The 16551-nt window shown below is 40.8% G+C and overlaps 1 protein-coding gene across 1 annotated transcript in view; it reads right to left on the reverse strand.

Moving 5' to 3' along the window:
* Window positions 1–1537: 1537 nt before the first annotated feature.
* LOC120026489 (5'-AMP-activated protein kinase catalytic subunit alpha-1-like) overlaps window positions 1538–16551 on the reverse strand; it is a 24179-nt gene continuing 9165 nt past the window's right edge. The window contains exons 3-9 of the mRNA XM_038971370.1: window positions 9210–9303; window positions 8574–8718; window positions 8252–8339; window positions 7551–7775; window positions 6653–7172; window positions 4285–4411; window positions 1538–4005 (exon numbers count right to left, since the gene is read on the reverse strand). Of these exons, the coding sequence (XP_038827298.1) occupies window positions 3677–4005; window positions 4285–4411; window positions 6653–7172; window positions 7551–7775; window positions 8252–8339; window positions 8574–8718; window positions 9210–9303 (1528 nt within the window). The 3' untranslated portion in view covers window positions 1538–3676. The remainder of the gene's footprint in view (window positions 4006–4284; window positions 4412–6652; window positions 7173–7550; window positions 7776–8251; window positions 8340–8573; window positions 8719–9209; window positions 9304–16551) is intronic.

Consider the following 16551-nt stretch of genomic DNA (forward strand, 5'->3'; position numbering starts at 1 on the left):
GCTTGTAGCTTATAGTGAATGGAAATGAAAATTTAGTGTCAACCAATCAGCTTTAGAGTTGGCTATTGTACGCCTTCTGGCTGGCTCCAGTGTTACACAGGAGCCAGCTAGCAGGCGTAGTGCGTGCACGTCTTTTGATTGGATTACCAATATTGAGATCTAGGAAACTGAATTTGATAAACGAATTAATTCGCTTACTACTAAGCTGTTTTTTCAACCCACAATGGCGGAAGGAGGAGAAGATATCGATTTGGTCGAGGATATAATTATAACGCCATTCTCAAGACGAACTTTTCAAGAAAAGTTAGACATTGTAAGGAGAGGTCGCCCGACGCCACAAAGCCTGTCACAGGCGGGAAAGTGCTTCGTTCGCTCGCCACTTTCAAAGTTTCAACTACGAGCGCTGTCAATGGCTCACAGGCTCCTTGGCTCCGAGAAGCACTGCAAACTGTACTGCTGGGAATGCCTATTATTTGCAAGTGATCGATTTGGTGTTTGGAGCCACACTGGCTTTGCAAACTTGAGTTGTCTAACCAAGGCAGCAACGAGACACCAAAGTACGGCTGGGCACTAACAAGCAATGGTGCTTTTGAAAACTTTTGGGGACACCGGAGTGGATCTACAGCTCAAAGAACAAACGCGCAGGGCAACAGAGCTGCACAATGAAAAGGTGAAGGGAAATATTGAAAAGACTCATTGATTGTGTCATGTTTTTGGGTAAACACTGTTTACCCAAAAATGTCAATTTCAAGGTGACGCAACGCCTGGTTATACTGCGTTTCTGTCTAAATGTATAGTTTCTAGAGCCATGGCATCATAATGAGGTGGATTAATTCGGGTGGGACTGTGTAGTACCTCACTGAAGGCCCAGGCCCCAGGCCCACGGCACGCCACTGGTTTAAAGGCACAGTCAACTTAGTGTATGTAAACTTCTGACCCGCTGGAATTGTGATACAGTGAATTATAAGTGAAATAATCTGTAAACAATTGTTGAAAATGACTTGTGTCATGCACAAAGTAAATGTCCTAACCGACTTGCCTAAACTATAGTTTGTTAACAAGAAATTTGTGAAGTGGTTGAAAAACGAGTTTTATTGACTCCAACCTAAGTGTATGTAAACTTCCGACTTCAACTGTATATACTGTATTCTGCTTTACTCATCTCATATGCATATACTGTATTCTATTCTACTGTATTCTACTTTTAGTCAGTGCCACTCCGACATTGCTCGTCCTAATATTTATATAGTTCTTAATTCCATTCTTTTACTTTTAGATGTGTGTATTGTGAATTGTTAGATACTACTGCACTGTTGGAGCTAGAAACACATTTTGCTACACCCGCAATAACATCAGCTAAATGTGTATGTGACCAATAAATTATATATAGTTTTTGTTACATAGCTACATGCTTTCAGGTCTTTTGCTACTCTTTAAATCTGGGACAGTTTTATATTTGCAGCCATGCATCATAGTATTGTTAACTTTTTATTTTACAAATTTTCCAATGCCAACAGAAACAAGGGTAGACATGAAAACCTGTGCAATTTTGCTGTTTATTAGGCAGTTGTGTGTACAAATGATTTAAACACACTGTCCATTGATACATGGTCATTATAGTAGTAGGGTCCCTTTACACACCAAATAAAATTAAAACAAGATTTCTTAACTAAAGCAGTTAATACAAGTACAATGAAAGATATTTCTACTGCAAATAGTCAGCTCTTAACACTCCCACTCAAAAGGAGAAAAACTACTTACCAAATGTGCAACTTACATCATAAGCCGTTAGAACATGGTTGAGAAAGAAAGACACAGGGTCATTGCACTTCCTCAGTAAGCCGTATGGTCTCACACTAACTTATTTCCAACAACCCCACAATTCACCTCATGCACTATTTGGAATAGAACTCGCAACTGTCCTTGAAAACTAAAAAAAGGTTTGTTTTTAGTCCTACAAATGTTTTAATGATAATTTGGTCTACAAATTAGACCCTGCAGTCACAATCCATTCGTGTCATTTATTCAGACCAAAACCAGCCCCACATAAGAGGATAGAAGTAGATAGATGTTTTTATATTCACTGATATAAAACTGATCAACAGTACTGATAATAAGGCAGCCAACACAATGATGCAATCGAAGTGACATTAACTCTCATTCAATCTCAGTCTTGACACTCAAGATAAACATTTAAAAAAAAAAACTTTCTCCAGGAGCACATTAAATAAATGTAAGGTTTGGGCAAATATGTAAACTTACATCCAGAGTTATCTATTGTGGGGAATGTGGGCCAAGAAAAGTGAAATGATTGTTCTGATTGTTTCCTTTATCAATTTACATTGACCATGCACATGTACTTGCTGCAAATCCCCACTCAATGGTCCCAATTTCTCAATGTGTAACTTAATGAATAGGAATGTGTACAAACTGAATGTTGGTCAAATCCTGCTAAAAGGCATGTCACTCAGTCAAGAGACATTCAGATGTATGAATGTATATAGCCCTCAACCTCAAAGATAAATTGGTAAAATAATAAAAGTACTTTGAATTAAGTATAGGATAGTGTACGTCTCATTTTGACTAACAGCAAAGAACTCTTGGAGATAGTGAGGAAAAACTGTGTATAGAATAACTGATTCAAAACTGTGAAATTGATTTTAAGAAAGCAGTAAAAGGAATAAAATGTCATCCAGCAATAGTCGTAATGCAAAAATTCAAGAAAGATTTCACTCCATAATCATTTCTCAATGTAATCTACAATTCCCACTTAAAGCACTGATAAATATCTCCAAATGCATTTTTTATTTATATATAAAATGTAGAGGACAAACAAATCCAAACATTTATTCTTTTACAATAATGCGAAAAAACATGGACGTCTTAATTCAATTAACAAAAAACATCTAAACAAAAATTTGGATTAAGTGCTAACTCCTTTCTTCCACCTGACGCGATCAAGTAAGAAATATACAGGGTCATTGCACTTCCTCAGTGAGTCAACGGGCATCGTTGGCATGACAACCCTTGTTATGGTCAGTGCAGCTAACCCTGAAAGGCCTGCAGTTCAGCTTCCTATCTTTCTGCACAGGTTCTCAGACATCTACTGTAGAGAAAGACAGAGCAGGAGAGAAATAAGAAAACTACTTAGCAAAAGAGCCTCCTGCATCCTTCCCCTCAGCCACCCTACCCCCCTATAGCTCTCCTTTCTGCACACAAAAACTTGGGGTTTTGTTTTCTCTACTGAAAAAAAGGACAGCAAAGCCCACTGAGTACAGTAAAGCAAATTCAGTGTATCACTCAGACTTAGCCTATATATGTAAGGGTGGAATGTGATCTAAAAGGAGGAAGAAATCATCGTCTGCCAACTATAATGATCGTGAAAATGTAAAACCATCTCTAAAATAGTTTTCTGTCATCATGAATATAATAAAGTGGCTTGGTCATTGTCATTCAACGTTCTCTAAACCACGCCCGCACCTCTGCTCTGACAAATCCCCCCCCCGTGAGTCAGGGTAGGTGCAAACCAAACCTGCATCATCAGTGCCATGGAACAACCCTAGCCAGCTCAAACGCCCGAGGTGGGGATGAATTGAGCCATGAATCAGTTGTATGCTTATTGCTTATAAGGACACTCGGAGAGAAAAAAAGGCTAATGTTTTGACTTGATTGTGAGCTATCGTGCAAGTAGCTTGATGAGATTGGCGCACATCTCAAAAAACTCAATGGTGTGGCTGCCGGGCCGCGGGTAGACTGTCGTCGGAGCGAGGTCGCCTCCTGTTGAGTCAACAGAGGAGGTGAGCGAGGAGGCCAGGGAGCTCTCCGAGGCCTTGGTGGGGGTGGGAGGGATGGAGGTGGCAGGGGTCGGGGTAGCGTCCTCCTTAGCCCCCTCGGTTTGGGACCCCCCCTCTTCAGCAGTGTCGTTCTTAAGGGCCGTGCGGTAGTTTCCCACTGACCCAGACCGGTGAGGAGTGGCAGTCCCAGATTTAGCCTCCAACATGTCATCTACAGACAGAGAGAAAGAAAGAGGGAAAAGAGAAGAGAATGTTAAAACACACAGGTGGTTACAACCAAACACCCAAAAGCCACTAGACAGACCTGTAACATGTCTAAGGTGAACAAAAAAATATTAACGATTTTGAAGTCTGACGAGTCAATTTGCATTCCACTCAGCATGGAAAAGCATCATATTTTATAGGCAATTTTCTGTGATGGCATAGTCAGCAGTGTAAAAAACCACTTCCAAGTTCTAGACATGTTCTCATTAAGTCCAGATTGACGTACTGTCTATGCTACGGAAGTCCAGGAGGTATGTCCTGCTGTCCACCTGGTAGAGCTGAAGGCTCATCTTGGTCTGCATGCCCGTTACTGGGTTCTTCCTCTTTACACGCAGGTAGTACGGATTCACCACCTGGGGAAGAGGATATGGAGATTAGTGATGCATTCAACTGGATGTCAGAAGCTGGGTATAATATGTCATAGATATAACATACAGCAATAGACCATTACATTATTAAATATGTCTCCTGTAGCTGCTTCAGTGGTGATCTGTGGTGATTTAGAGTCTAGACAGAACAGTGGTTAACTTTGTGGGACTGTATATGAAGCTCAGTATGTTTTATTACTGTGTACCCAAACACATAAAACAATAAATAGCTGCTTTCTATCTATCAGGGCAAGAGAAGGATAAACAGGAAACCGAGAATTTCCTTCATAAATAGCTCTCATTTTTCCTCAAGATACATTTTTAAGTTGAGTCAGTCAGCTGATATAGTCTAAAAGTTGTGCCATACTAAAATAGAACCCAAGGAGGAAATAGCCGCATTCCATTCCAGGTCAGGTAGAACTAAACCTGACAAAGCCAGTAATGCACACCAAGCAGAAAAATACTAATAACGGCAAGTACTTTAACAAAAAAAACATAAAAGTAAAGTCAATTGAAATCAGTTCATTAGGTCCCAATCTATGATTTCACATGACTGGGAATACAGATATGCATCTGTTGGTCACAGATACCATTACAAAAAAGGTAGGGGTGTGGATCAGAAAACCAGTCAGTCAGTATCAAATCAAATGTATTTATATAGCCCTTCGTACATCAGCTGATATCTCAAAGTGCTGTACAGAAACCCAGCCTAAAACCCCAAACAGCAAGCAATGCAGGTGTAGAAGCACGGTGGCTAGGAAAAACTGTTATCTGGTGTGACCCCCATTTGCCTCAAGCAGCGCAACATCTCCTTCGCATACAGTTGATCAGGCTATTGATTGTGGCCTATGGAATGCTGTCCCATTCCTCTTCAATGGCTGTTAGGAAGTTGCTGGATAATGGCGGGAACTGGAACACGCCATTGTACACGAACGGAGCATCCCAATGCTCAATGGGTGACATGTCTGGTGAGTATGCAGGCCATGGAAGAACTGGGACATTTTCAGCTTCTAGGAATTGTTTACAGATCCTTGTGACATGGGTTCTTGCATTATCATGCTGAAACATGAGGTGATGGCGGTGGATAAATGGCATAACAATGGGCTCAGGATCTCGTCACGGTAGTGCTGTGCATTAAAATTGCCATTGATGAAATGCAATTTTGTTCGTCTGTAGCTTATGCCTGCCCAAACCATGACCCCCAACGCCACCATGGGGCACCCTGTTCACAACATTGACATCAGCAAACCGCTCTCCCACACGACTCCATAAACGCTGTCTGCTATCTGCCTGGTACAGCTAAAACCGGGATTGGCACACTTGTCCAGCGTGCCAGTGGCCATCAAAAGGTGAGCATTTGCCCACTGAAGTCAGTTACGATGTCGAACTGCAGTCAGGTGAAGACCCTGGTGAGGACGAATGCACGCAGATGAGCTTCCCTGAGACAGTTTCTGACTGTTTGTGCAGAAATTCTTCAGTTGTGCAAACCCACAGTTTCATCAGCTGTCCGGGTGGCTGGTCTCAGACGATCCTGCAGGTGAAGAAGCCGGATGTGGAGGTCCTGGGCTGGTGTGGTTACACGTTGTCTACGGTTGGGAGGCCAGTTGGACGTACTGCCAAATTCTCTAAAACAATGTTGGATGCAGCTTACGGTAGAGAAATGAACATTAAATTATCTTGTAACAGCTTTGGTGGACATTCCTGCAGTCAGCATGCCATTGCACGCTCCCTCAAAACTTGAGACATCTGTTACATTGTGTTGTGACAAATCTGCACATTTTAGAGTGGCCTTTTATTGTCCCCAGCACATGGTGCACCCATTTAATGATAATGTTGTTTAATCAGCTTCTTGATATGCCACACCTGTCAGCTGGATGGATTATGTTGGAAAAGGAGAAATGCTTACTAACAGGGATGTAAACAAATTTGTGCACATAATTAGAGAAATACTTTTTTTGTGCGTATGGACCATTTCTGTGATCTTTTATTTCAGCTCATGAAACCAACATAACAGATTTCGTAAATTTTTGTTCAATATACTTTATTTCCCCACTACCCCTTGATTTCCCCACTACCCCTTGATAAGGGGAACCCTTGATGGTTTTCTGTGTATTTCTACCTGACATCTTTACCCACTCCTTCACTCTCCCTTCCCTCCCCTTTCTACTCTTCCTTCCCACAATCCTCATCCCCACTCTCTATGATTCTCCCGCCCCTTCCACTCACCTTCCACTCATAGTCCAGTTGCTTCATGGCCCGGCACACCTCAGACATAATATCATTTGGCCTGCTCTGGCTCCTGATCCCCAGGTGCCACTTAGCCCGCCTCACCCCCTGGTGCTTCGATTTCTGTGGGTTCAGCTCATCCAGCGTGTGCCTCGGCCTGGGAGAGGTCTCCATTGCCAGGAATGGCTGCATGCGCTCGGGGTGGGGCTTAAGGGATGCGGCAGCCGCGGCAGAGGCGGTCAGGTGCTGATCGTCCAAGAAGGAGTCTGGGGGACTGGAGGCCAGATAGAAGTCTTTGGCCTCGGACATGATGCGGCGGTTGTCGATGATGAGGTGGTAGGCCACAGCCAGGGGGTCATGGTGGTTGCGGCTGTACAAGCAAGTCAGGATTTCTTCCTCAGTGCACTCAAACTTCTCACACACCTCTTTCAGGGCCTCGTCATCAATCATGTTGTTGCTGTAGGACGGGTCCTCTGGGAACAAGTACTTGGGGAGCTCCTCTTTGAACCATTCATCCTCTCTGTGGTGAGGGGAGGGAAGACAGAGCATGGTTAAAGTCAGGGTCAAGCTAGTCTTTTATCCCATAGGATTTTTTTTCCTTCTTCTTAACAGGGCAGCTAGATAATGTGTTGACCAGGAGGGGTGGGTTCACTTTGTTAGTGCTGGAACTAAAGCCTGCACAGAGAAGGCAGGAGCTTCCCCAGGACAGGAGTTTTCCACCCATGATAGGTAGTACAGCATGAAACCTCAGTTACAGTTTAATGTGGAGCAAGTTTAATTTTTGTTTTTAATGTATTTTATCTTCCATTATTCTACTGCAGTGTATTCAGGTGTTTAAATACACTTTGTATTTGAATGGAATGCATTTAGGCGAAGTTGATCACTTGCCCCTTCTTACCGGATTTCTTTGATGGTGGCTCTCTTCATGGGATCCACCTGCAGCATGTGTTTGAGCAGGGCGGCGACAGAGGGGTTCAGGTACTGAGGCGTGAAGAAGATCCCGTCACAGATCTTCTTGAAGAGCGTTGGCACATGGTCGTCATCGAAGGGCAGCGTCCCACACAGCAGGGCATACAGGATCACCCCACTGCTCCAGATGTCCACCTCAGGACCTGCATATAACCTGGGAGGAAACAGGTCAAACATTGATGAATCCCTTTAGATCAGGTACGGGCAACTTTGATTGGGGTGGGGGGCCACAAAAAAACTGAACTCATGAGGTGCCGCAGTGGATCTATGTACCAACCCCCCCCCCCCCCCCCCCAACGAACTCGGGAGAGGTGAAGGTCGAGAGCCACGCGTCCTCTGAAACACGACCCTGCCAAGCCGCACTGCTTCTTGACACACTGCTCGCGTAACCTGGAAGCCAGCCGCACCAATGTTTTGGAGGAAACACTGTCCAGCTGGCGACTGAAGTCAGCTTGAGACTTTTATCAAGAACGGGAAGGTCTTTCACCAAAGCAAAACCGTGAAATTGATCAGTCCTTTTAACATGAACAGTGTTACTTATTGAAATGTAACAGCGGCTTTTGTATACGTTAGCACATTCCCCATCACGTCTGCCATAGTTTTAGTGTGAAAAGGAGAGGACAAGACTACCTTCCAGAGATGACTTCAGGGGCAGCGTAGTTCGGAGAACCGCAACTTGTCCTCAGAAACTCTCCATCCGACATCATGTTTGACAAACCTACAGAAAACACCAGACAACATCACATAATTATGTGTTTGTGTCCAAAGGTAGAGCACTATATAGGAAATGGGGTGTCATTTCCGACCCTTTCCAGTAACTATGGCGGATGTGTAACCAAGCCAACCCAGTACAGTTAGATGTGGCTCGATTAAGAAGTGTAAATCAGGTATAGGTGTAGAAAGCTGCTGCTGAGTTCGTGTGGGGTTAGGGTTGAGGGTGACAGTGACTTACCAAAGTCAGCGATCTTGGCGTTCATCTGTGCGTCCAGCAGGACGTTCTCAGGCTTCAGGTCTCTGTGCACCACCATGTGTCTGTGGCAGTAGTCTACTGCGGAGATGATCTGCTGGAACAGACGACGGCTCTCCTTCTCATCCAACTGGAGACACACACACACGAAACGCAGACACACAGAAAAACACACGAGAGGTGAGATATGTCCATTCAGTGTCTATTTCAGTATAGTAAGTAACCACTCTGGAGATTTGGTCAGTGACTTTGCTTGAATGACTTAGTAGTCCTCAAAAAACGCTTAGAAAGAATGCAGTGTAGCGATAGAGTTTTGTGATATATGTTTGTGTACAGAAGGAGGGGGTAGTCCATACAAGAGGCAGGTTATAACATGACTATTGACACAACCATTATACTAGCCTGACAATAGATAGCTAATTACCTAAGCCATTAAGATTCAGGTGAGCAAAAGACTACCTACAATCCAAAACAACAGAGTTAATTGTAACAGATCGGCTTAATGAGGCTTAATGTAGAATAACGCCTAATGTCTGTTTTGTTGTTGAACTAAAAACAGGTCCATAATTGTCACAAAGCCTGCAAACAGAGTGTGTTATCCTTGGGGGGGGGGGGTCTTACCTTTCCATTTTTGCAGATGTAGTCGAAGAGCTCTCCTCCGGACACATACTCCATCACCATGAAGATGTCTGTTGGGGTGCTGATCACCTGGTACCTACAGCCCCACAGGAAAAACAGAGTCACACACACAAAATAGGCTAGTCATGATTGGACCAAGAGATTTCCCTGACCATGCGGCCCATCTGATCAGAAAAAGAAAACAAAAGAAAAAAAATGTCTCTGGGCCCCACTCAAACACCAGACAAAAACAATTAAGGATCGCCTAACTTTGACAAACCTTTTTTTTTTTTTTTTTTTATATAAACACAGCTATATTTCAGATCTACCACAGCAATAAAATGGAATAAAATTGCAATATAACATCTGAGAATAAGAGGTAGGTGTTTAAGGACAGATTAATCCTCTCAAAAGCCATTAATTGATTCTTAACCTAGAGCTCTTAGAACTCTTTTGTGGGCCATTGGGTTCAATGACTGGACGGTGTGAGGAAGACTGGCCACAGAACACTTCAACATGCTAAACATAGACCTACTTCACTAGAGCAAACCTCCTTGTGCAAACCGCTACATTTCTTCATTCATGTGCCACATATTGGTAACAAGGTTATCAACACAAGTGTTGTATAAAACTTGACTCCAGGGGGTGACCTTTCTTTTAAAGTGGAAAAATTATGGTCTAGTCACAAGGGAGCAGGCCCCCAGAAATGCCCCAACTAGGCCTACACAATGAGCTCACTGCCAGGTCATGAAGACTACTCAGGTAAGGGGATTTTTCATTTAGTGAATAGTAATAGGATTAGTTATAAAAACAGCCAGAAACATAGGGGAAAGCTGACCATTCATAACCAATGAGATAAATCATGGAAACAATGCATTTAATCAAGATGCTTTTTGAAGAGGTAGGGAGAGTAGCATAGATGCAGAGATAAAGAGAAAGTGTGACTTACTCTATAAAATCCACTACTTAAGTCACACAACACAATGCCACATGTCTCAAGTTGAAGGAACGTGCAATTGGCATGCTGACTGCAGGAATTCCACCAGAGCCGTTGCCAGAGAATGTAATGTTCAGGGATGCAAACTGGTGAGGGCCCATTGAAACATGCAAAAAATCCCTGCTAGAGGGAAATGCAGGTTTTAACTAATTAAACAAAGAATATGATCTATATGAATCAGTCTCTGTGTGTAAAATAAGTGGTTAATGTGAACCTAAATCACAGCAAAAAATGTAAAGAAAGCAATCCAATGTTATTTGTTGCCTAGACTTTACTGCAAATGACACAAGTCTTGAGAAACAAAATACACTAATATTGCAGTTAGACATGACAGCCTTTATAATAGAATGCTTGTGACCACACACATCTAAATATTGCACTTGGGAAAAAAACATCTTAAAGTAGAAATAGAATGAAACAAACAGGCATTCCATTTTTGCTCTATTATAGTGGCCACTATAGCAGACATTGATCAAGAGCACAAGGCTAGATGTGTGCAAAAATAACGATCATCAAGTAAAAAATTATATAATCCCCCTCACACGTGTTACTGTCAAGTTCAACACAACAAAAGTCATATCTTTGGGCTACACTGCACATTATTACATTGTACACTTTCTGTAGAACAGCTGTCCACAGGCAATGTGCCAACAAAAGTGAGAAAGAGGGAAAGTGTGTGGCCAATTTCAAGTTTTCATAACAATCGGTAATCGGCCTTTTTGAACGATTACATTGCAATCCATGAGGAAAATGCGTGGCAGGCTGACCACCTATTACGTGAGTCCAGTGTCAAAAGGACCTTGTGGCTGCAAGGAGCCAAGGTAAGTTGCTAGCTAGCATAAACTCATCTTATAAAAGTCTTCATAATCGCTAGTTAACTACAGATGGTTGATGCTATTACTAGGTTAACTAGCTTGTCCTGCGATGCATATAATCAATGCGGTGCCTGTTAATTTATCATCGAATCACAGCCTACTTCAACTTTGCCAAACGGGTGATGATTTAGCAAAAGCGCATTTGCAAAAAAAGCACATTCGTTGCACAAATGTACCTAACCATAAACATCAAATGCCTTTCTTAAAATCAATACACAGAAGTATATATTTTTTATACCTGCATATTTAGTTAAAATAAATGCATGTTAGCAGGCAATATTAACAAGGGAAATTGTGTAAGCAGTCAGGGTATATACAACAGTTTGGGCCGCCTGGCTCGTTGCGAACTGTGTATTTCACTGAAAGAATAAACGTTTTGTTTTCAAAATTATAGTTTCAGGATTTGACCATATTAATGACCAAAGGCTCGTATTTCTGTGTGTTTATTATATTTAAGTCTATGATTTGATATTTGATAGAGCAGTCTGACTGAGTGGTGGTAGGCAGCAGCAGGCTCGTAAGCATTCATTCAAACAGCACTTTACTGTGTTTGCGAGCAGCTCTTAGCAATGCTTGAACCACAGCACTGTTTATGACTTCAAGCCTATCAACTCCTGAGATTAGGCTGGCAATACTAAATACTGAAATACAAATGGTATAGAGAGAAATAGTCGACGCTTCATAATTCCTATAATAACTACAACCTAAAACTTCTTAACTGGGAATATTGAACCACCAGCTTTCATATGTTCTCATGTTCTAAGCAAGGAACTTAAACGTTAGCTTTTTTTTTTTTACATTGCACATATTGCACTTTCTTCTCCAACACTGTTTTTGCAATATTTCAACCAAATTGAACATGTTTCATTATTTGAGACTAAATAGATTTTATGTATTATATTAAGTTAAAATAAAAGGGTTCATTGTTCATTCAGTATTGTCTGAATTGTCATTATTACAAATATTTAAAAAATATATTTTTATTTAGGCTGATTAATTGGTATCAGCTTTTTTTAGTCCACCAATAATTGGTATTGGCGTTGAAAAATCATAAATCGTTCGCTCTCTACCTGGAATGCATTTCAATTAACAGGTGTGCCTTGTTTAAAGGAATTTGTGGCATTTCTTTCCTTCTTAAAACCTCTTTGGGCTAGGGGGCAGTATTTTGACGTCCGGATGAAAAGCGTGCCCAAAGTAAACTGCCTGTTACTCAGGCCCAGAAGCTAGGATATGCATGGTAGATTTGGATAGAAAACACTCAAAAGTTTCTAAAACTGTTAAAATAATGTCTGTGAGTAACAGAACTGATATGGCAAACCATCAAAAAAATATATAATTTCAGCCTATCACTGTTTCTAATGGCTGTCATGTTTATTATGAGGTGAAATCCTCCCAGATTGCAGTTCCTAGGGCTTCCACTAGATGTCAACAGTCTTTAGAAAAGGTTTCAGGCATGTTTTTGGAAAAATGAGCTGGAATTTGTAGTTTTTCTAAGTGGCTCCCATTTTGGCTGTAGTGTTTTCATGCGCGTGGATGAGAGCGAGTTCTTTTCTGTTTATCTCCGGTAAAGACAATAACGATTCTCCGCCTTAAATTTTATAATTTATTTACGTATTAGGGTACCTGAGGTTTGATTATAAACGTTGTTTGACTTGTTTGGAGAAGTTTATTGGTAACGTTTGGGATTCATTTTGTATGCATTTTGAAGGAGGGAAACCGGTGGATTATTGAATGACGCACGCCAGCTAAACTGAGTTACGGATATAAAAAGGACATTATCGAACAAAAGGACCATTTGTGATGTAACTGGGACATTTTGGAGTGCCAACAGAAGATCTTCAAAGGTAAGTCATTTATTATATCGCTATTTCTGACTTTCGTGGCGCACCTGCCTGGTTGAAAAAAGTTTAATGCTTTTGTATGCGGGGGTGCTGTCCTCAGATTATCGCATGGTGTGCTTTCGCCGTAAAGCCTTTTTGAAATCTGACAGCGGCTGGATTAACCTGTTTGGGCTAGGGGGCAGCATTTTCACGTTTGGATGAAAAGCATGCCCATAGTAAACTGCCTGCTACTCAGTCCCAGTTGCTAATATATGCATATTATTAGTAGATTTGGATAGAAAACACTCTGAAGTTTCTAAAACTGTTTGAATGATGTCTGTGAGTATAAGAGAACTCATATGGCAGAAGAAAACCTGAGAAAAATCCAACCAGGAAGTGGGAAATTTGAGGTTTGTAGTTTTTCAACTCTTGGCCTATCGAATACACCGTGTCTATGGGGTCATATTGCACTTCCTACGGCTTCCATTACATGTCAGTCTTTAGAACCTTGTTTGATGCTTCTACTGTGAAGTGGGGGCGAATGAGAGGGGATTGAGTAAGGTCTCTCCCAGAGAGCCAGGAGCTGACCATGCGCGTTCACGTGAGTTCCATTGCATTTCTGAAGACAAAGGAATTCTCCGGTTGGAACATTATTGAAGATTTATGTTAAAAACATCCTAAAGATTGATTCTATACTTCGTTTGACATGTTTCTACGGACTGTAACGGAACTTTTTGACTTTGTCTGCTCCTAGTGATCGCGCGTCATGAATTTGGAATACTGGTTTAAACGCGCTAACAAAAAGGAGATATTCGGACATAAATGAACTTTATCGAACAAATCAAACATTTATTGTGGAACTGGGATTCCTGGGAGTGCATTCTGATGATCATCAAAGGTAAGTGAATATTTATAATGCTATTTCTGACTTCTGTTGACTCCAACATGGCGGATATCTTTTTGGGTTGTGTTGGTCTTGGAGCGCCGTACTCAGATTATTGCATGGTTTGCTTTTTCCGTAAAGTTTTTTTGAAATCTGACACAGCGGTTGCATTAAGGAGAAGTATATCTTTAATTCTGTGAATAACACTTGTATATTTTATCAATGTTTATTATGAGTATTTCTGTAAATTGATGTGGCTCTGTGCAAATTCACAGGATGTTTTAGAGGCAAAGCCAAATGTAAACTGAGGTTTTTGGATATAAATATGAACTTGATCGAACAAAACATACATGTATTGTGTAACATGTTGTCCCCGGAGTGTCATCTGATGAAGAATATCAAAGGTTAGTGATTAATTTTATCTCTATTTCTGCTTTTTGTGACTCCTCTCTTTGGTTGGAAAAATCCCTGTATCCTTTCTGTGACTAGTTGCTGACCTAACATAATGATATGTCCTGCTTTCGCCGAAAAGCCTTTTTGAAAATCGGACACTGTGGTTGGATTAACGGGAATTTTATCTTTAAAATGGTGTCTAATACTTGTATGTTTGAGAAATTTGAATGATGAGATTTCTGTTGATTGAATTTGGCGCCCTGCAATTTCATTGGCTGTTGGCGAGGGGTTCTGCTAGCGGAACCTCGTTCCTAGACAGGTTAACAAGAAGTTAAATTCACTAGGGTAGGGAGTACTATTTTCACCTCCGGATGAAAAGCGTGCCCAAAGTAAACTGCCTGCTACTCAGGCCCAGAAGCTAGGATATGCATATAATAGTAATAGATTGTAGATTTGGATAGAAAACACTCTAAAGTTTCCAAAACTGTTAAAATAATGTCTGTGAGTATAACAGAACTGATTTGGCAGGCGAAAACCTGAGAAAAATCCATCCAGGAAGTGGGATTTTTTTTATGTTTGTAGTTTTCTATTGAATGCCATTACAGTATCCATTGACTTAGGACTCAAATTGTACTTCCTATGGCTTCCACTAGATGTCAACAGTCTTTAGAAATTGTTTCAGGCTTGTATTCTGAAAAATTAGAGTGTAAGACCACTCTGAATGAGTGGACCCTACAGTGTCCCAGAGGTTTTTCATGCGCCCGACCGAGAGTGCGCCTTTCTTGTTTACCTTTTATATCAACAACGTTATTGTCCGGTTGAAATATTATCGATTATTTAGGCTAAAAACAACATGAGGATTGATTATAAACATAATTTGACATGTTACTTACTTTACGGATACTATTTGGATTTTTTGTCTGCCTGTTGTGACTGGGTTTGAGCCTGTGGATTACTGAACAAAACGCGAACAAAACTGAGGTTTTTGGATATAAAGAGGGACTTTATCGAACAAAAATAACATTTATTGAGTAAATGGGAGTCTTGTGAGTGCAACCATATGAAGATCATCAAATGTAAGTGATTAATTTTAAATCGCTATTTCTGACCTGTGCAACTCCTCTACTTGGCTGGTAACTGTTTGTAATGATTTGTCTGCTGGGCGCTGTTCTCAGATAATCGCATGGTATGCTTTTTCCGTAAAGCCTTTTTGAAATCTGACACTGTGGTTGGATTAACAAGAAGTTAATCTTTAAACCAATGTATAACACTTGTATGTTTTATTAATCTTTATATTGAGTATCTGTTTTTGAATTTCACGCTCTGCAATTTCACCGGATGTTGTCGAGGTGGGTCGCTAGTGGAACGCAAGCGCCAGAAAGGTTAATGCGTTTGAGCCAATCAGTTATGAAAAGGTAGGGTTGGTATACACAAGATAGCCCTATTGGTAAAAGACCAAGTACATATTATGGCAAGAACAGCTGAAATAAGCAAAGAGAAACGACAGTCCATGATTGCTTTATACCTTCCATAATATTTCCCTTAATGTTATTTTCCTACCTACCGCTCTACTGTTGCTTCATTACTTCCTCGCTTTCAACAGTTAAATAAGTTTAGTTGTCCTCATCATTCTAATGACATCCTTGAATAATATAGGACTAGAATTAGATGCAGAAGGCTTTCACTTCTCTTCAAAACATTGAATGGTTATTGGTCTGAATAAATAACTGCCATAGCCTTCTGCCATCATGCGTTCACTCTTCTTTCAAAACTACCCATGAGTTCTATTGGCTGCTGGATTTAACATTAATCAAGAAAGACTATTCGAATTGGGACGCAAGCTTTATAGGTATAACAAATTCAAATAAAAAAAATGTCCAGCAAGCTATTCTAGTCTATCTTTTCCTGCAGGGCCCTCCAAGAGCTAGAGACCGGCTACAAGTTAGAAGCGTATTATGCATAACCCATCATTATTAGCTAATTATAAGGATAATGCTGCATTGAATTTATGACCTGAAAGAGGTAGGCTAGGACATCTATATAATCAATCTAGAAAAGGATTATCTATTTTGTATGCAATTTGAATGGAGTTAATGGAGAGAGAGCGAGCTCACGCAATAAAAAAACACAAAATTAAAATGGTGACCCCGAAAGATATAGATGGGTAAATTAGATGCACATTCTGTCTTTATATTACTTTATTATAGGATGTTGGAGTAAATGTTGGCCTACCTGTCACAAGAAAAAAAATATAACAAAAAAAAAGTCGCCACCCTGAGCGTTGATTCATCATGCAGAGGCCAAAGAGTAGCATATAACTTTAAACAGTTCCATTTCACAAATATAATTTAATATAGTTCCATTTCACAAATATAAT

This window comes from Salvelinus namaycush, chromosome 31, assembly GCF_016432855.1.
Source record: "Salvelinus namaycush isolate Seneca chromosome 31, SaNama_1.0, whole genome shotgun sequence".
Classification (NCBI taxonomy): Eukaryota; Metazoa; Chordata; class Actinopteri; order Salmoniformes; family Salmonidae; genus Salvelinus; species Salvelinus namaycush.